General features: G+C 48.5%; 1 protein-coding gene across 1 annotated transcript; it reads right to left on the bottom strand.

Moving 5' to 3' along the window:
- Positions 1 to 9,618: 9,618 nt before the first annotated feature.
- On the bottom strand, positions 9,619 to 14,915 carry LOC117191391 (segmentation polarity homeobox protein engrailed-like). The gene is made up of 3 exons (XM_033396274.1): positions 13,031 to 14,915; positions 10,800 to 10,897; positions 9,619 to 10,448 (listed from the first exon to the last, which is right to left on the bottom strand). Exons 1-3 carry the CDS (start codon positions 14,691 to 14,693, stop codon positions 10,200 to 10,202), a joined length of 2,010 nt encoding a protein of 669 aa, XP_033252165.1. The 5' UTR covers positions 14,694 to 14,915; the 3' UTR covers positions 9,619 to 10,199.
- Positions 14,916 to 20,171: the final 5,256 nt, after the last annotated feature.

Below are 20,171 nucleotides of genomic sequence, written 5' to 3'. Positions count from 1 at the left end.
CTTAGAGCCAGGGCCAGAGCCGCAGTCGGAGTCGGAGCCTCAGATATTTGTCATAGACGTGCGACATTGCCCATTAGCTGGGGGTTCGATCTCTGGTTATTCAACTGCCAGGTTTATGAGCCATTGATGGCCAGCGGGAGAGGGAGAGGTAGAGGGAGAGAGAAGCCCGTGTTGACCAACTCAATTAGCGGAGCATTGAGAGCAGTTAGCGGATGGCCAACTAACAGCTAAAAAGGTGCAAATCGCCGGCCAAACAAAGGCGCAAGCAGCGTGGCAATTAGCAGGCAACAAATTGAACACACACTCGCGGACTTGGTCACAATGGGAGTCGCAAATATTTGGCCAGATATAAGCGCCAGGGATGTGCGCTGGGAAAGGGGTCTCTATCGGATGGGATGGGATCGGATCGGATGGGGAATACGCAGGCCGATCAAATGCGTTGAGTCAATAAAGCATTGACGTCTCGAGTTGACGGCTTCGCGGCTGATGATGATGATGATGCCGAGGCCTATGCTTGGCTCTGGGACTCTGGTATGGGTCTCCACTTCCTCTTTCTGGCCATGTTGGCGTTGGCTTCTGCTGAAAATCCAAGCCAAGTGTGCTGGGCATTTGAATGTTTGTTTAGGCTGTGCCTGAGACTCGGGCTGAGATGGAGATGGAGACGAAGACTTGGCAGGCAGCCCATAATGTGAGATGAGATACTCTTGCGAGATACTCCTCATGCCATTGGTAGCGCCAGAGCGGGAGCCAGAGCGGGAGAGCGAGAGAGCAGCACTTGGAGCGCCTGTCTGTTGGCCATAATTGAGTGCACTTTCCATGGAACTGGCAGCAGCGATTATGAAATGCCAACAGCCACAGAGCACCACTGACAACTCTCTGTAACTGTGACTGCGGACTGCGACTGCGACTGGGACTGCCGCTGCAAATGGCGTACATCAGAGGCTCGTAATCGTAATGTTTAAGTATTTTATATTCCATTTGATGGGGTAGCGGGCTGGGGCTGGGGCATCGACTTCAGTTTCCATCTCAGTTTTCGCAGTCACATTCGCATCGGGGATCGTAAATCAATTGATAAAGCGAAGCGGAAACAAGTGGCAGCTCCAATTGCCGGGGAATAAATCTAGCGAATGCCGCCACCAAACACATATCCAGATTCGACATTTACTAGACTCGCGGCGGCAATTAATACTACTGTTCGGAGCAGAACCCAGCCGATTAGCTGCTTGCCAAATAGCACCTAATTCTTGGCCCTCAGCCGCTTATTTTGTTTGTTACTTATGTCTATGTCACTCATTTGTTTGTTAAAGCTTTGCGCTTGCTTGCCCTGCTAAACGCTCTCTGCCAGCTCGCTCTTCGCTATCTCCGCTTTGCGTCTGCCTACCGACGTCGGCCGAGCGAAGCTGCGCTTAGCGATCGGAGCGGCAATGTAAAGGGCAGGCAAGCCACACTTGCAATTTGGATGTCACGCATTAAAGAACATATCGTAATTTTATTTCTGCGCCGAGTTTTATTTAATTCGAAATAATTAGTCGGCCGATTGGGGATAAAAAACATTATCTCCACATAAAATTTGGTGACCCCGACGTGATCTCTGAGTTGCAGTGTCAATTAATAATCATTCGCGATCGACATTTGTTAGCCCTAGCAAATTTTCGGCGGTTAAGCACAATTCGGTGCTAAAACACACTTACATACACCTACATACACGCATTGCTGGCAATTAATTTCTCTGTCGCGACAATTCGGTCAGTGCAGTGCGGTAGGCAGTGCAGTGAACTCACTAGTACACACAAGCGGAGTACAAAGCGGAATCGGACAGCTCGCACAGCCGCACAGCTAAAGGCATTAGCTGGAATCCCTTTGCTTTCGGTTCCCACGTTTATACGTATACAGGGTGTCTTTTTCGGTCGTGCTGAGTGACTCTTTTAAAACCTCAACATGGCAGCACCTGAGCCTACCAATGTCGCGAACGCAGCAATGCCGAGTGATATAGATTTCTACAAGCACAAGGCTGAGTCCATCGCGCGCCAATTAAAGGCCATGGATCGCTTTCTCACCAAGGAAGAGCTTGCCGAGTTAGATGAGGCAGAACTTCAAGCTCGCTTAGAGCAAATCGAGCGAATGAATGCGGATTTCGATGCCGCTCAAACGAGCCTTGAAAGGGCGGGGTTCCTGCAGTTAGCCCATGATGCCCGACTGGACTTTTCGAATGTTTATGTGAAGGTTAGGTCCAGGCTGTCGCGGAAGTTGATGGCTGCTCGCACGGTAAATGTTGCCTATTCAACGGCTCGGCATACTCTCGAGGGGAATTCGTCGTTGTTCGCCTATAATAGTATAGGCCGTTCTCGAATGCCCGAGTTGCAGCTTCCGCGATTCGGTGGGAGCTACATGGATTGGCCAGAATTCCACTCGATGTTCTCGACAATGGTGCGCAAAGACCATCGTATACCAATTATCGAAAAATTCCAATATCTTCGTGGATGTCTATATGGTGCTGCGCTGGATACGATTCGTTCCTTGGAACTTTCTGAGGAGAATTACGACAAGGCGTTGAATTTGCTAATGTTGCGATTCGATAATAAACTGTTACATTTTCAGGCACACGTCAAGGCTATTTTCGGGCTGCAAGGGGTGGAGAAGGGCTCAGCTATCGGCTTGCGCGCGCTCAGCGACAAAATCAATTCGCACTTGCGTGCACTTCAGACCTTGGCGACCCCGCAGGAGATTTCGGATGGGTTGCTGATCTTCATCATAGGCACGAAACTGGACCACAAAACAAAGGAGAAATGGGAAGAGAGCTTGCCGACGTCAGTATTGCCTCGGTGGTCAAGCATGGCCTCATTTTTGGAAGCGAGATGTCGGATGCTGGAGAATTTGGGATCAGCCATGGCAACAAGTCCTAGTCAACAGGTGGGAGAAGACAAACCTGTCACCCTTATCACCTCCAGTAACGACCATCCTAACCCCATATGTAACCATTGCAATTCCTCCGAGCATTACATATCTAGATGTCAGGCATTCCTGAATCTCTCTGCGTTTGAACGATACAAAGAAGCAAAGAAGAGCCGCTTGTGTTTGAACTGCCTCAACAAAGGCCATGAATTGCAGAGGTGCAGGTCAGGACTTTGCAGGCATTGCCAGGCCAAACATCACACGCTACTCCACATTCCATCGGGAACTGGTGCTTCATCTTCCTCTTCACCGGCCGAGGAATCGATCCAGCAAGAGGCCGCGACTGTGCTTCTAGCAAGCGGGTGTTCTAGCCCTCCCCCTCGATCCAGAAATCTCAGCCTAGCCAGAACGTGTTGCTACCTACTGCCCTCGTCCATGTAACAGATCGTTATGGAGCACTTATCCCATGTCGTGCCATTTTGGATTCTGCATCACAGGCAAACTTTGTAACATCTAGACTTGCTGATCAGTTGCAGTTGGATCATCGCTCGTCTTATGTTCACATCTCTGGAATCGGAGATTCCATTCTGCCTTCGAGCAAGTCTGTACATATAGTTGTACAATCCCAGGACGCAAGCTATCGAGCTTCCTTCGCTGCAATTGTCACCAACTCAATTACGGAAATGCAGCCTAACTTCGGCGTAGACGCAAAGGATTGGCCAATGCCGAATAATCTAAAACTAGCTGATCCTAATTTCTCCAAGCCCCAACGTATCGATCTGTTGATAGGTTCTGGTTTGTTCTTCGATTTAATGTGCGTCGGACAGATTCGACTATCAGCCCAATTGCCAACATTGCAGGAGACAAAACTTGGTTGGATAGTATAAGGAAGCATAGATAGCTCGGAGAATAAGCGTGCAGCTTTAACCGCTTTTGAAAATTCCTCGTGCATCTCTATCGACGATTTTCGACCCACAACGCTGGAGTACCAAAACTTAGAGCAGCAATGCAGGAAGCAGCTGCTCGAGTGCCAGGTGCAAGTGGAAAAACTGCGATCGGAGAATCAGGAACTGCAGCGCGAACTTTTCCATATATTAAAAACCTACATATCCACGCCAAATGAAATTCAACTTTCAACAGTTCCTACATTGCCAAATTTCCTGCCATTCTATGCAATTACAGAGGTTCCCGATGATCAAGACGTAATCACGACAAGCCGCCTTCGTAAAGAAGCGCCGATTGCTGCGTTCGACGATCATCCCAGCGTAGCCGCCAGCTGCGCCCAAGCAAGCATCTTCAAGAGGGCCGTTGGAAAAATAGCGGTTCTGCCCCTTCAGGATGGATCTGTTGAAAGCCTTTGCCTTCCAACGGGGGGGGAATGTTCGGAGCAGAACCCAGCCGATTAGCTGCTTGCCAAATAGCACCTAATTCTTGGCCCTCAGCCGCTTATTTTGTTTGTTACTTATGTCTATGTCACTCATTTGTTTGTTAAAGCTTTGCGCTTGCTTGCCCTGCTAAACGCTCTCTGCCAGCTCGCTCTTCGCCATCTCCGCTATGCTTCTGCCTACCGACGTCGGCCGAGCGAAGCTGCGCTTAGCGATCGGAGCAGCAATGTAAAGGGCAGGCAAGCCACACTTGCAATTTGGATGTCACGCATTAAAGAACATATCGTAATTTTATTTCTGCGCCGAGTTTTATTTAATTCGAAATAATTAGTCGGCCGATTGGGGATAAAAAACATTATCTCCACAACTACAAAACTGCAAAATGCACCACACACCACCCCAAAAATGCAATTAGCGATGTGTATGACACGTGTCCGATGTCCCGTGATATCCAAGGGGGGGAGGGACTCCCCATCTCAGACAGCGCCTTCAGATTCAGATGCTGTATTCTGTATTTTTTATACCCGATACTCAAAATGAGTATTGGGGTATATTAGATTTGTGGTAAAAGTGGATGTGTGTAACGTCCAGAAGGAATCGTTTCCGACCCCATAAAGTATATATATTCTTGATCAGGATCAATAGCCGAGTCGATTGAGCCCTGTCTGTCTGTCCGTCTGTCCGTCCGTCCGTCCGTCCCCTTCAGCGCCTAGTGCTCAAAGACTATAAGAGCTAGAGCAACGATGTTTTGGATCCAGACTTCTGTGATATGTCACTGCTACAAAAATATTTCAAAACTTCGCCCCGCCCACTTCCGCCCCCACAAAGGACGAAAATCTGTGGCATCCACATTTTTAAAGATACGATAAAACCAAAAATGCAGAATCGGTGAGGATGACCATATCTTCTACAGTGCAAAATCTAAACCAGATCGTATAATGATTATAGCCAGAATCAAGAAAACAATTTCATTCTTTCTCGCTCTGTCTCTCTCTAACACACAGGTTTCATGGTCGGTTTTGCCAATTGCAAAATATGAGTTAAGGATCTCAGAACCTATAAGAGCCAGAGCAACCAAATTTGGTATCCACACTCCTGTGATATCGGACCTTGACCGTTTCGTGTCCAAATTTCGCCTCACCCCCTTCCGCCCACGCAAAGGCCGAAAATCTGGGGCATCCACAAATCTCAGAGACTATTAAGGCTAGAGTAACCAAATTTGGTATCCGCACTTCTGTTAGATCTCACTATAAAACGTATATCTCAGAATTCGCCCCACCCCCTTCCGCCCCCACAAAGGACGAAAATCTGTTGCATCCACAATATTGCACATTTGAGAAAACTAAAAACGCAGAATCATAGATAATGACCATATCTATCGGATTGATGAATCTGGATCAGATCGGATCATTTTTGTAGCCAAAAGCAAGAAATCAATTTTCAGTGGCTACGCAGCGCCCGACGTCACGCTCAGACTGATTTTCTGTCTCTCTCGCACGCACTCTTTGTCGTGTGGTTCAATATTAGCGGCGTCTGCCGCAGGAGAGCCATACTGACTTAGTATCGGGTATAAATGTAGAGTTGCGGTGTCCGCAGCAGCTCACAACGTTCCCCCTCGTTATACCCGATACTCAAAATGAGTATTGGGGTATATTAGATTTGTGGTAAAAGTGGATGTGTGTAACGTCCAGAAGGAATCGTTTCCGACCCCATAAAGTATATATATTCTTGATCAGCATCAATAGCCGAGTCGATTGAGCCCTGTCTGTCTGTCCGTCTGTCCGTCCGTCCGTCCGTCCGTCCGTCCGTCCGTCCGTCCCCTTCAGCGCCTAGTGCTCAAAGACTATAAGAGCTAGAGCAACGATGTTTTGGATCCAGACTTCTGTGATATGTCACTGCTACAAAAATATTTCAAAACATCGCCCCGCCCACTTCCGCCCCCACAAAGGACGAAAATCTGTGGCAACTACATTTTTAAAGATACGATAAAACCAAAAACGCAGAATCGTAGAGGATGACTATATGTTCTAGACTGTAAAATCTCAACCAGATCGTATAATTATTATAGCCAGAATCAAAAAACAATTTCATTCTTTCTCGCTCGGTTTTGCCAATTGCAAAATATGAGTTCAAGGATCTCAGAACCTATAAGAGCCAGAGCAACCAAATTTGGTATCCACACTCCTGTGATATCGGACCTTGACCGTTTTGTGTCCAAATTTCGCCACACCCCCTTCCGCCCCCGCAAAGGACGAAAATCTGGGGATATTCAAAAATCTCTAAGACTGTTAAGGCTAGAGTAACCAAATTTGGTATCCGCACTTCTGTTAGATCTCACTACAAAACGTTTATCTCAGAATTTCGCCCCGCCCCCTTCCGCCCCCACAAAGGACGAAAATCTGTTGCATCCACAATATTGCACATTCGAGAAAACTAAAAACGCAGAATCATAGATAATGACCATATCTATCAGATTGCTGAACCTGGATCAGATCGGATCATTTTTGTAGCCAAAAGGAACAAATCAATTTGCAGTGGCTAAGCAGCCCCCGACGTCACGCTCAGACTGATTTTCTGTCTCTCTCGCACGCACTCTTTGTCGTGTCGTTCAATATTAGCGGCGTCTGCCGGAGAGAGCCATACTGACTTAGTATCGGGTATAACTGTAGAGTTGCGGTGTCCGCAGCAACTCACAACGTTCCACCTCGTTTGTATATGTAGTCAACGTCAAAGGCGCATAAATCACGTACTGCATGGATGCTGCGGCAGGGGATGCGCCCACACACAGGCCGGAACGGCAGGGCAGGGGCATGCGGCTGGGGAGGCCTCTGACTTATGGAGCATATGTGTTTTTTTGTGACTTTTTATACCCGATACTCAAAATGAGTATTGGGTATATTAGATTTGTGGTAAAAGTGGATGTGTGTAACGTCCAGAAGGAATCGTTTCCGACCCCATAAAGTATATATATTCTTGATCAGCATCAATAGCCGAGTCGATTGAGCCATGTCTGTCTGTCCGTCTGTCCGTCCGTCCGTCTGTCCTTCTGTCCGTCCCCTTCAGCGCCTAGTGCTCAAAGACTATAAGAGCGAGAGCAACGATGTTTGGGATCCAGACTTCTGTGATATGTCAGTGCTACAAGAATATTTCAAAACTTTGCCCCGCCCACTTCCGCCCCAACAAAGGGCGCAAATCTGTGGCATCCACAATTTCGACGATACGAGAAAACGAAAAACGCAGAATCGTAGAAGATTACTATATCTTTTAAAGTGCAAAATCTGAACCAGATCGTATAATTATTATAGCCAGAATCAAGAAAACAATTTCATTCTTTCTCGCTCTGTCTCTCTCTAACACACAGGTTTCATGGTCTGTTTTGCCAATTGCAAAATATGAGTTCAAGAATCTCAGAACCTTTAAGAGCCAGAGCAACCAAATTTGGTATCCACACTCCAGTGATATCGGAGCTTGACCATTTTGTGTCAAAATTTCGCCCCACCCCCTTCCGCCCCCACAAAGGACGAAAATCTGTTGCATCCACAATATTGCACATTCGAGAAAACTAAAAACGCAGAATCATAGATAATGACCATATCTATCAGATTGCTGAATCTGGATCAGATCAGATAATTTTTGTAGCCAAAAGCAAGAAATCAATTTGCAGTGGCTACACAGCGCCCGACGTCACGCTCAGACTGATTTTCTGTCTCTCTCGCACGCACTCTTTGTCGTGTCGTTTAAGATTAGCGGCGTCTGCCGGAGGAGAGCCATACTGACTAAGTATCGGGTATAACTGTAGAGTTGCGGTCTCCGCAGCAACTCACAACGTTCCCCCTCGTTAATAGCTCGCTCGATCGATCGCATCCCCTTACCATAACTCCACTTCCATCTGCATCTCCATATATCCATCTACATCTTCAGTCGCGACTCCAGAGCCAAATGCTCCCTACATTGTATGCGCAATTGGAATGCCATTCCTTTTGGCTGTCTGAAAGCGAAATTTAGTCTGTCACTTGGCAATTTCTGCTAATTAGAAGTGTTGAAAGTGTTTGCTTTGATATCGAAACAAACAAAAACTAATGAGAGAGGCAGCCGAATACCCTTCAGCCTAAGCTCCCATCCGACAGAAGAGAAAGTTCTACCTTTCCCAGCGATTTGTTGACCCCATCGTTGTACTATGATATCTATATACAATACGAAATCGATTGAAGTTATACAGATAATTGGTCATTGCTTTGATGGCCCAACTAAAATACACTCAATTACCTATGCGATTACTCACTTAAACACTCTACGTCCCATGAAAGATAGAGTCGTGAGCGGCGGTTACCCCACAATCAAACCGATGAATCAATATACTTAGGCTAAATGATTCATTAGAGGGGATGGCTATTAAAATTCATTGAATAAGTACTTTGAAATTTGATAACTCCCCCAAGAAAAGGGTATTCAATGTAAAAGCCAAATCTGAATGGATCCCCGCATTTATGTGATTCGATTCGCAGCTAAACGATTGCCGCACACACGAATATCTATAAAAAGTCTGACAGATTGGGGCAGCGCTAGTGTGTGTGTGTGGGGTGTGTATTGCTAATGGGTAAATTGTCTAATTGGTTCATTACGTTCACAAATGGATTTGCGCCTCTGTAATACGGCTGATTTAAATCCGCCTTGAGAGACATGCAAGCTCCTCTCTTGCCCTCCTCTGGGCGATCCTTAAGTTGCTGCAATTAGCGTTTGGTTTGGCATAGGCAGGCAGCGATGATCGGATCGACGGGCATATACATCAACGCTTGCCAGTAAATGTCAGCTGCCCATCTACCCAGAGATCCCCGAGATCCGCGAGATCCCCGGGATCTATGCACATTTTCGCGTTTTCTGCATTTATTTTCAGCAAATTAACGCCGCTCACTGCGAGAACAGCGGTCTAATAAATCATTTGATGTCGACTCCCTGCGGCTTTTCCTCTTTTTGATGGTCCGTCGCGTCGCGTCGGCGGGGCCTTGTTCTCTGTTGTCTTCTCGCAGATATTTGTTTATATGAAAATTTTGTCTTTAATTAAACGGAATGGCAGTGGCCAATGCTGTTGCCGTCACTCAAGCCAGACGAGACCCCGATTTTGATACTGATTGTGCAATTAGCGGCATTAGTTAGTCGCGCGCTTCCCCCCGTCACCCCCCCTCTGGTCTGGTGACAGGATTTACATGATTCAAAATACCGCCGGCCTTTGATCTGACACTTTGGGAATGGGGGAAATAGGTCTGGGATGAAACTCCCCCTATAAAATAAATCGGTTTTTTTTTCAGTTTTAACATTTTTTAAATCTTTTTTTATTTCGTTTTTTTGTGATTTTTTTTCTTGATTTTAGCACATGTATTTTTTGTTAAGTATTTTGTATCTTTTCTGTGCGTTTATTGGATCCATAACACTTTGCAGACTTAACGACTAAAAATACTCTGTTCTTTCATAGCAATGCAGTCCTCAGGGGACTGCTGTGGTGTTTAAACTAGGATTTAAGCTAGGGAACAGTTAAGTTACTTAATTTACAGAGATTACATAGGCGATAGAGAACTGAATATAGCATATATATAAAGTAATTTTCCACTATATCTATGTGTAGGAATAAACGCTTGAAAGTTGAAGCTTTTGTGTTAGAAGAATATAAAATTTCGGATCGATCGGATACGGGATATCCGATAGCCGCTTTCCGATTTCTATCTTCGGATGGTTAAATAAATACGCCAGCAACTTACACATCGAATTCGCTAGAGATACTTATGGTTTATATGCTAATGTATAATAGATGATAATATATTACAATTATATCACATGAGAACCTTTTGTACCCTCCTCCGCCCCCCCTGCCATTTTTGTTGCACACACTCCCGCTCTGTTCGCTGGCCGACCGATTCCAGCCCCTTTTTAGGGGATCTGGCCGTTCATGCGCATCTCGAGCTCCTCCTCCTCTTTGGTCAGTGGCACCGTCTTGTGGTTGTACAGTCCCTGGGCCATCAGCTGGAGGGCCAGAGGGTTCTTGGAGCCGTTGGACTTCTTGATCTTGGCCCGCTTGTTCTGGAACCAGATCTTGATCTGGGCCTCGTTCAAGCCCAGCTCTCCGCTCAGCTGCTGGCGTCGCCGTTCGGTCAGATAGCGATTCTCGTTGAACTCCCGCTGCAAGTAGAAAGATCAGAGAGGAGTCTGGGATGAGTACAGAGGCACAGATACGGATGGGATCTACTATGGGAGGCTGGTAGGTAGGTAAGGCAAATCAATTATTTGCGGTTTGAGTTGAAAGAGGCACCCCGAAGACAGACTGCCAGTAGATGGAAGTCCGGGTGAGATATGAGCGTGTCTAATTGGTTAAGTACGGACCGGGGACCGGGGCAGGACATGCGTTTGCCAGGATGCAAACGCCGCGGGGGTCTCGGAAAATATGTGTAAATATTTTGGTGCAAATATGACACAACAAGGGATCTATGGCTTCCACATGGGACTGTGTGTGTGCTTGTGTGTGATGCTTACCTTGAGGCGGGCCAATTGCTCGCTGGAGAAGGCCGTGCGTGGCCGCTTCTCGTCATTGGTCTTGTCCTTTGGCTGTTTGGGGCGGCGGTAGCGGGGTCCTTTAAGTAAAAGAGAAAACGGAGTTTAGTTTTTGGACGCATTTGCATAAATGTCTCACATGTGATTAATAATATTAATGATATTATTTCCCAGTTTCTTGCGTGATGGCGGGGAAGTGTTCAATTTGTCAGCTGTCAGAGGGCTCCCGGGCGGGTCTAACGAACTCGGGTCTCGGCCTCGAGTCCGGGAATGTGCCAGGCAGGCAGGCAGGCATATTTTAGGCAAATTTTCAGCCGTCCAATTAGTGGTGATCTCGGTTCTCAATCTAATTGGCAGTGCGAACCATCCACGATAGATAGATAGATAGATAGATAGATATGGAGAGTGACTGTCAAAGTGCTTATTAGATTTCCTCACATTGTAAATTATAATTAAATTGACTCGAAGCGGGATGATGCTTTGATTAATTCCTCTCGAGCGGCAGAGGCACTCCACTCTGCGATAATCTGACTGGCTATCAACGCCTCGTTTATGGGATGCCATCGATTGCATCCACACCAAATTAAAAAGCCATTTCCACTCATAAACGAGGGGGAACGTTGTGAGTTGCTGCGGACACCGCAACTCTACATTTATACCCGATACTAAGTCAGTATGGCTCTCCTCCGGCAGCCGCCGCTAATATTAAACGACACGACAAAGAGTGCGTGCGAGAAAGACAGAAAATCAGTCTGAGCGTGACGTCGGGCGCTGCGTAGCCACTGCAAATTGATTTGTTCCTATTGGCTATAAAAATGATCTGATCTGATCCAGATTCAGCAATCTGATAGATATGGTCATTATCTATGATTGTGCGTTTTTAGTTTTCTCGAATGTGCAATATTGTGGATGCAACAGATTTTCGTCCTTTGTGTGGGCGGAAGGGGGTGAGGCGAAATTTTCAGATACACGTTTTATAGTAAGATCTAACAGGAGTGCGGATACCAAATTTGGTTACTCTAGCCTCAACAGTCTCTGAGATTTTTGAATATCCCCAGATTTTCGTCCTTTGCGGGGGCGGAAGGGGGTGTGGCGAAATTTTGAAACAAATTCGTCTCGGTCCGATATATTAGGAGTGTGGATACCAAATTTGGTTGCTCCAGCTTTTGTAGTCTCTGAGATCTAGGCGCTAATGTTTTACTCTAAGCAAAGCCGCCTATGCTACGTGTGTGTTAGAGAGAGACAGGGCGAGAAAAAATGAAATTGTTTTCTTGATGCTGGCTATAGTAATAATACGATCCAATTCAGATTCCGCAGTCTCAAAGATATGGTCATTCTCTACAATTCTACGTTTTTGGTTTTCTCATATCTTTAAAATTGTGGATGCCACAGATTTTTGTCCTTTGTGGGGGCGGAAGTGGGCGGGGCGAAGTTTTGAAATATTTTTGTAGCAGTGACATATCACAGAAGTTTGGATCCAAAACATCGTTGCTCTCGCGCTTATAGTCTTTGAGCACTAGGCGCTGAAGGGGACGGACAGACGGACGGACGGACAGACGGACAGACAGACATGGCTCAATCGACTCGGCTATTGATGCTGATCAAGAATATATATACTTTATGGGGTCGGAAACGATTCCTTCTGGACGTTACACACATCCACTTTTACCACAAATCTAATATACCACAATATCGGGTATCGGGTATAAAAATGGAAAATCGGGAAAAGCGGAGATGGAGGGTGAGTAGAGTTTTCCTGCGTCTCTCCCTCTTTTGTGTGTGTGTGCCCCCGTCCCCGTCAATCGTCAGCAGACCTTCGAACTACGATCTTCTGGTAGTGTACTCCCACTCTTACTCCGCTTCCTTGTCGGCGATAAGCAAACGCTGCCTGCGCCCCATGTTGTCACATAAAGTGTCGTCTCTTCAAACGGAGCGCTGCACTGCGTGCGGCCCTGAATCGGAATCGGATTCGGATTCAGAGTCCAAGTCCAAGTCGATGTTGAAATTGAAGTCATTGTCATTCTCCGCGTGTCTCCTAATTGTTGCAGTGTCCTTCGAATTTATGACCCAAAACAATGCTGGATAAAAGACTGCCGCTCCTTGGGGGTGATCCCGTTCTTATGTGTCGCATAGAATCTAATATTCCTTTGTGGACTGCGGAACCATCTTTATGCAGTTCCCCCTCTTCACACTTTATAGATATAGCTACTAACCTGAGCTGGGACGATCGCTGTAGCGGGGGCAGTAGACCCAGGCGGGCCACATCTCGTTCTTGCCGCCTTCGGTGGTCGTGGAGCCCGTCTCGGAGCGGGTGTCGTCCGAGGACTCCATGCCAGAGTCGCGGCTCACGGCAGAGGGTGGTGGAATCGGCTGGGGCTGTGGACTGCTGGCGTTGGCCGCTGCACTGCCTCCCAGGCGACTGCTGGGCGAGGAGTTCAGCGAACTGGGGGCCGAGGAGCAGCCCGAGGAGCTGGAGGATGATAAGCTGGTGGCCGTCGAGGTGGAGCTGATAGTGGAGGCATTGGAGGCGGGCGGTGGACTGGCCAGGTTGTTGGCCAGGCTGCTGGAGCTGCTCAGCTGCGGGGGCAAGGTCGTGGTCGTTGTGGGCTGGCCGATTTGGGAGACGGTCTTGCAGAGCGAGCCCAGGGCGGACTTTTCAGCGCAGGACTCGCTCATCTTGGAGGCCGGAGGGATCACCGTGTTGGCGGCGCTCCGGCGCAGACGGCTCTGGACAATCTCCTCGTGGATGCGAGGGTAGGCGGCCGGGTTGAAGCAATTGAGGAAGTTAGCCCGCTCGATCATCATGGCGGGCGGTGGACTGGCCAGGTTGTTGGCCAGGCTGCTGGAGCTGCTCAGCTGCGGGGGCAAGGTCGTGGTCGTTGTGGGCTGGCCGATTTGGGAGACGGTCTTGCAGAGCGAGCCCAGGGCGGACTTTTCAGCGCAGGACTCGCTCATCTTGGAGGCCGGAGGGATCACCGTGTTGGCGGCGCTCCGGCGCAGACGGCTCTGGACAATCTCCTCGTGGATGCGAGGGTAGGCGGCCGGGTTGAAGCAATTGAGGAAGTTAGCCCGCTCGATCATCATGGCGGCGGTGGCTGCAGCAGCCGCTGCCTGCTGCTGCCTACTGAACTCCAGAAGATCCACCCGCGTGAAGGCGGAGGGCGTGGCAGCGGCTGCTCGTCTGGCCTCGAAGGGCCGGAAAATGCTGGCCTGGGACTCCAGCGAGGCGTTTGGCGATCCTGGCTTCTTTAGTGTCTGCTGCTTGGGTGCTGCGTCTCCGAAGCGGTCGCTGAGGATGTTCGAGATGGAGAAGGCCAGCGAGGGCTTGGCCGTGGACTGCTGGTGGGCCGGCGGAGGCAGGCGTCCTGCGGCAGTATCGTCCACATCCACATCGATGTCGTCGTCCTCCACGTCCTCGGTGGCCGTGCCGTTGGTGGTGTGGGTCTGGTTGTGGAAGCTACCGTCGCCCATGATGGAGTCGCCCTCCTCCTCCTTGATGGTCAGCGGCGTGGACGAGGCGGGGGTCGAGCAGGAAGCAGGCGATCCGCTGGCACTCAGGCGCTGCTGCAGTGCAACGGCGTGGGCGGCGGCTGCCGCTGCCTCGAAGGCCACTGCCGGATGGGGGAAGACACCGGCGCTGGCAGCAAGCTGCTGCTGGTGGAGCTGCTGGAGCTGCTGCAGCTGGTGCAGGTGCTGCAGCTGTTGCTGCTGCTGATGGTAGAGCGCGGCCACCGGCGCTGGTGGCGGGCTCTGCTGGGGATGGTGCTGCAGACTCATGTCGAGGGCGGTGGCTGAGATGCTGGTTACGGCGTAGTGCGGGTGACAACCTGGTGGGCTGGGCGCTGTTTGTGGACTGCAGCGATCCTCAAGGGCCATTTGTTGGGAACCACGGAGCCACGCACTTGTCTGTCGCTGGACTGGACACTGCACTGTCTCTCTAGTCGCACTGTCTACTGCTTTAGCCACAATTCGCGATGCACTTGGCTCTGTTTTCGTTTCGTACTCTTTGTTGTTTTCGTACACTCTCTACACTCTGCTACGCGCACCGCACGTCTGTTCTGTTTGAGCGCAACGAGAAAATTAACTAATCACTGCTGCCGGGCTCGGCGACGAAGCAGCGACGAGCAGCGGCCGAGCGACGACGAACCGATTGAACTGTCAGCTGAGCGCAGGTCGGAGCGAGCGAGAGAGAGTCAGTCCGAGGCGGGCCATGGCGTGCGCGAGACAGAGCGAGCACTACTATGCAGCAGAAGAGTGGTGCAGGAGTGAGTGACAGACAGCAGCCCCTGTGTCACAGTGACGATGAAGAGACACGGTGGAATAGAGACTCTGAACTGGACTGCTGATCGATTTTCCTCTCTCTCGGAGCGGCGTATGCTGATGTCGATGCTGGCCACGGGCCCGTTGTCACCTGCCAGAGCAAACCGACAGCAAATGCTCGCGAAGCTAACCGGTTTCGCTGGCTCGCTCACTCCGCCTTCGCCACCCCTCGGCCCCACAGCAACTCAGCACCCCCCCCCCCCCCCCCCCACACACACACACACACCCGCTTCTATGCTTTTCTGAGGCCTTGTTAGGCCCCGATATGACTTTATTATTATGCGCGCGCTGGAGCTGTCATGCGGTTGACAACTGTGTCGCCAGCGTTTGCGTCTGCGCTGCTCTCTCGCTCTCTCTCCGCGGGGGCGTTGCCACGGAGCGTGTGTATAGCTGTGCTGCTTACCAAGGAAAATGGCTGACTGTTTGTTTTCTTAGTTGATTGGTCAGTTGTTCTCTCCATCTCTCTCTCTCGTTCTGTCCTTGTTCCTCGTTCTCCGCGAGAGGGAGAGAGACCTTTCATAAGTATTTAGTTTTTGTTTATTTTGTTTTCGGCCGCGACGGTTCAATCTGCGTCGACGAGCGGCGGCGGCCTACAACTTTATCGACACCCATGAGTGGCATCGTGAGAGGGGAAATGCGGTGTGGTGTGGCAGGCACTAATTGTTATAATTTAAATAGGAGCCCTGTCACACCCCCTCCCTGTCCAGCCAGGCCACAAATCACTTGCGATTTCTCACAAAAACATGCCAAAAATATTATCAATTTGGGTATGCTTGCAACAATCATGATTGGCAACAATTAAACGGTTTAATGTTCCATCTCGGCATTCATCGTAGGCGACTGACGCAATTTGGCCATTGATTGGTATTTAATTGAATTTTAATTGATATTTTGAAGCTTTCTGCTATTGAAAATCAATTCGAAAACCAATCCAACGTGAACCTACAAAAACTATCGGAAATACATGAACATATTATATTATGCTTACCCTTCAAAACCGACTCGAAAAGGTGTTAGAAATGAACGCCATTTGGCATTGGGATCGGGCCGCCACAATGGGAGTCGCGTCGCGGGGCTCTAATCAGCCGCCGAATATACGAAATGCGAAACATGTGCTGCCAGATTTCGTGTATCTATCCCCTGATATATGGCACATAAATCACATAAAAGCCAATTCAAATACTAAAATCGCTAATGAATTGCCCATTGGGATTGCTGCGACTTGAATTATTTGTGGTGTTAATTTTGCATAATAAAAGCATAGCCTCGATTGAGATTCGATGGAGATGGCGATGCCATCCGTGGTGGGCATGTGATTTACGGTCTATCCATGTTATGGCGCAAGTATTTCGGATAAGTGGCAAGGATTTAATTATAGAATAATCAGTGGAGCCACTCCCCCGCCAGCCCACTCGTTTCCGGTTGCCATTTTCCATATTCCCAGGTGACATAATCAATGGCTATCCTATCCAAATTTGAAGCAGACAATCGCTCGATCGAACCTGTTTCGAATGGCCACAATTTATGCCAATAATATGCGCATTTTCATTAAAATTTTAGATAAATAAATAAATATTTAACAATATACTCGAATACTACAATATTTTGTTTGTGTCTCATTCTCACACATTCCAGCCGAGAGCCCTTGAATTTCAAACTGGGGAAAACTGGAACGGAACTGGAACTGGAACGCGGCTCTCTCGCGCTTTCTCTCCCGATCTGGAGCTGTTCATTTCCCCTTTCGAAATTCGAACACTGCTGTGGCTAGCTGTCCCGCTTGCACAGAACCCTCTGTCTCTCTCGCTCACTACATCCGTCATGCTCGCTTTGCTCTCTCACGCATGACATCAATGGCTGCTCTTCTCGACTGTGGTGTTGTTGCTGTTTCTGTTGCGCTCCAATGCCGTCGGCAGCTGTTGATTTTTCCGCTCAACGCGCCCAACCAAACTGACAGCCCACCCGACGCCCTTGCAGCGCCCTGCTTTCCCCTTTGATTGCCATGATTTTGTTTGTTCAGCATTTGACGCGACTGCAAACCGCAGAAAGGGGGGGGAGGGGGGGGGGGGGCTAAGACCCGCCGACAGTTGCGTTGCGTTGCGTAAAAGTGCTTTAATTAAAGTTTTCAACTTGTTTTCTGCCACTGCCACTGCCTTCTGCTCTTTACCGCTGCTATACGGCTGCCGCTTTTGATTGTGTTTCGAGTTTTGGGCTGGCTTTGCCCTTAATGATAATGATCGTATCCGTCCGGCCGTCCGTCTGTCCGTCCCTCTGTTTGGATAAAATGGTAACTGCTAATGAGCTTTGCCCATCCATCCACCCGTTTTTGGCTACTGTTTCTTTTCCCCTGCTAATGATTTTCCACGTCTAGGCGCTGCAGGGCACACAAAAGACTGAAGAAACAAACTTGATAGAGTGCCAAAACATATCAGAGAGAAAAAAAAGGAAATCATCTTCGTCTACTGTTAGATAGGTTTTCCCTTCGAAAGCTGCTTCCTTGCTCCTTTGTGGTTTATCCTGTGCGATTGCAATTACATCTCATTCCCATCGTACAACTCAATTGTATCTGTAGCAGGTCGCTCTCAAAAACTGGAAATGTAAGTTGAATTGGAAGTGGAACTGGGACCGTAACGGGCACTGGACATACACGTAATTAAGTAAATGTATTGTCGGGGTCACCACTGGAGCTGGAGTTGGAGCTGGAGGCAAGACGAAAACACATGTCTGTCTGCGCTTCATCTCCCTTCCCTCACGTCGGACATTCAGCCCAAACGAAATGGTTTATCTCCGCTTTACAGTTTTCCCTCTTTCTCTCAGACTTCGAACTGGAACTGACTCTGGCGGACTGTTCGGGGTCTGGGTCTGCAACTGGGACTGGGACTGGGACTGTGGTAATTTAAAATTCATATTTTACACAGCAAAATGCGTTAATGCCTAAATCCGTGCGATGTGCGCTTGTGCTGAGTGGCGGCGAGTGGCGGGTAAGAGTTATTAATGGACACACATGCGAGTCCGCATATAATATGGGGTATTCCATTGCCCCCCTGGCCACTCGCGAGACTAATGAGTGGGTCTCTCTCCGTCATTTGCATACCCTACAAATTCCGGGAAGCTGCACTGCGCTGCTGCTTCTGGGAACTACGGGACTATACGGTCTAACGGTGTAATCGGAAACTTTGACGAGACGAAAAAGATATACTATCTAAAGCAGCAGGGTTACCGATGGCGCAAGTGCCTCCACTTAGGAAGATGAACGGTTTCCGGATATTTGATATATTTAGCATGATTTATGAGGAACATTTATCTAGATTTAGAAGGAATCCGATTTAGTTTCCTTTCTAATTTATTATTAGTATTTTCTTAGTGGGAAACATTCTTTTGAGCCATCAGGTTAGGTGGATAGGGTATTCCAAGGCTGTGGCATTCCGTTCATCCTTCCATCTTCCAGCTCTGAGCGTTGGCTTTAATTAAAATTTAACTCTGTTCGTAAATCGTTTGTCAGTGATGGGGATGCCCTCCTATCACCCGTCCACCATCGCACTACCACCTCCTGTTGGCCCCCAGATCCACTCTCCACTCTGCCGCCCTCCCTGCCACAGCACGCACAATGCCTCGGGACCTAAAACAATTTTTAAATTGTTAAAAATACATTTTTTTTGTTGGTTGGCTGCTTGCCGCTGCTCATTCGCTGAGTTGTCGCCTTTGGTTGTTTTTGTGGAGTGGACCACGTTTAGGGTTAAATGTTAATGAACTTGTTGATTACAAATTTGACTACTTTATTTGCCCGTTTCGGAGGGGCCTAGGCCTGGGCCTGGCCATCGAAGAAAATCTAATTTGCCACTCGCCGCAAATGGGTTTTCTCAGCTAATTTGTTAATTTGCCTACGCTGTTGTGGCATTTGACTCTTCTCTCTAATTGGCCATAAGTGTTTAATATCTTATTTTATTGTTTAAACAATTTGGCGCGGTTTCACTGCAATTAATGTCTGCTGCGTCTGTCTAAATTTCACTTTTGTTTAAATCGAAAATTGTCTGCCATTTTCTCCCGCGGCTGTTGAAAGTTTTTTGATGGCAGTCTTGACCTTTGCTGGTGTCCTAAGTCTGTTGTTCGACGCCCCCTTAATTGGGCAATAGTTGCTGGGATTTTCCAAGAAAATCCCCGTAGCCCAATTGCATAAGCAGCCAGGATAGACTTAAGACACTTTTGGGTGTTTGCTTTGTGTGCGGTTAATCCAATAAAAACCTAAGCAACGTCTTAGGCCGGTGTTTGCAAACAGTCCGAGGGATAACTGCTGGCAAATCTCTAAATTCGATTAAACAGCAAAGCATGAAAGGCAGGACTCAAGACTAAGGATATCCCATTTGACACAGACACAGGCAGGCACAGATGTTGGCCAAGGACTCACAGCGAGGCAAGTGCATTGGCAATTGGCAACGCACTCGACAGGAGGTCGGCCCTTTCAGGCTGCCAAATGATTGTGTGGTTGGCAGGACGAAGACGAAAACGAGGACGAAGGCTACGGAAGCTGCGAACGGCAGCAACTGCAAATGGGTGCCCACCGATCCCGACAGCGGCCTTGACTCCTCGGTCCTTGGTCTAATGGCAGTGCTTTCGGGCTGCTAATGAAGCATTGATTTCAGTCAAGGACACCAGAGTCACACGACCAGCGGCAGCAGCTACAGAATGGAGAAGCCTCCGAAGCCTCCTGGGTGGCTTGTCCTTGGCTGCAAATTGCTTTCCCTCGCACTCGTCTTAAAGGAGCCAAATTCCAGCGGCCATTTTTGGTTGGGAGAACATTCCCTCCGACACCTGAAAACGTCCGAAATGAAAACGAGGGGAACGTTGTGAGTTGCTGCGGACACCGCAACTCTACGGTTATACCCGATACTAAGTCAGTATGGCTTTCCTCCGGCAGACGCCGCTAATATTGAACCACACGACAAAGAGTGCGTGCGAGAGAGACAGAAAATCAGTCTGAGCGTGACGTCGGGCGCTGCGTAGCCACTGCAAATTGAGTTGTTCCTTTCGGCTATAAAA

This window comes from Drosophila miranda (assembly GCF_003369915.1).
Source record: "Drosophila miranda strain MSH22 chromosome Y unlocalized genomic scaffold, D.miranda_PacBio2.1 Contig_Y1_pilon, whole genome shotgun sequence".
Classification (NCBI taxonomy): Eukaryota; Metazoa; Arthropoda; class Insecta; order Diptera; family Drosophilidae; genus Drosophila; species Drosophila miranda.
This window is presented reverse-complemented; position numbering and strand designations above follow the sequence as displayed.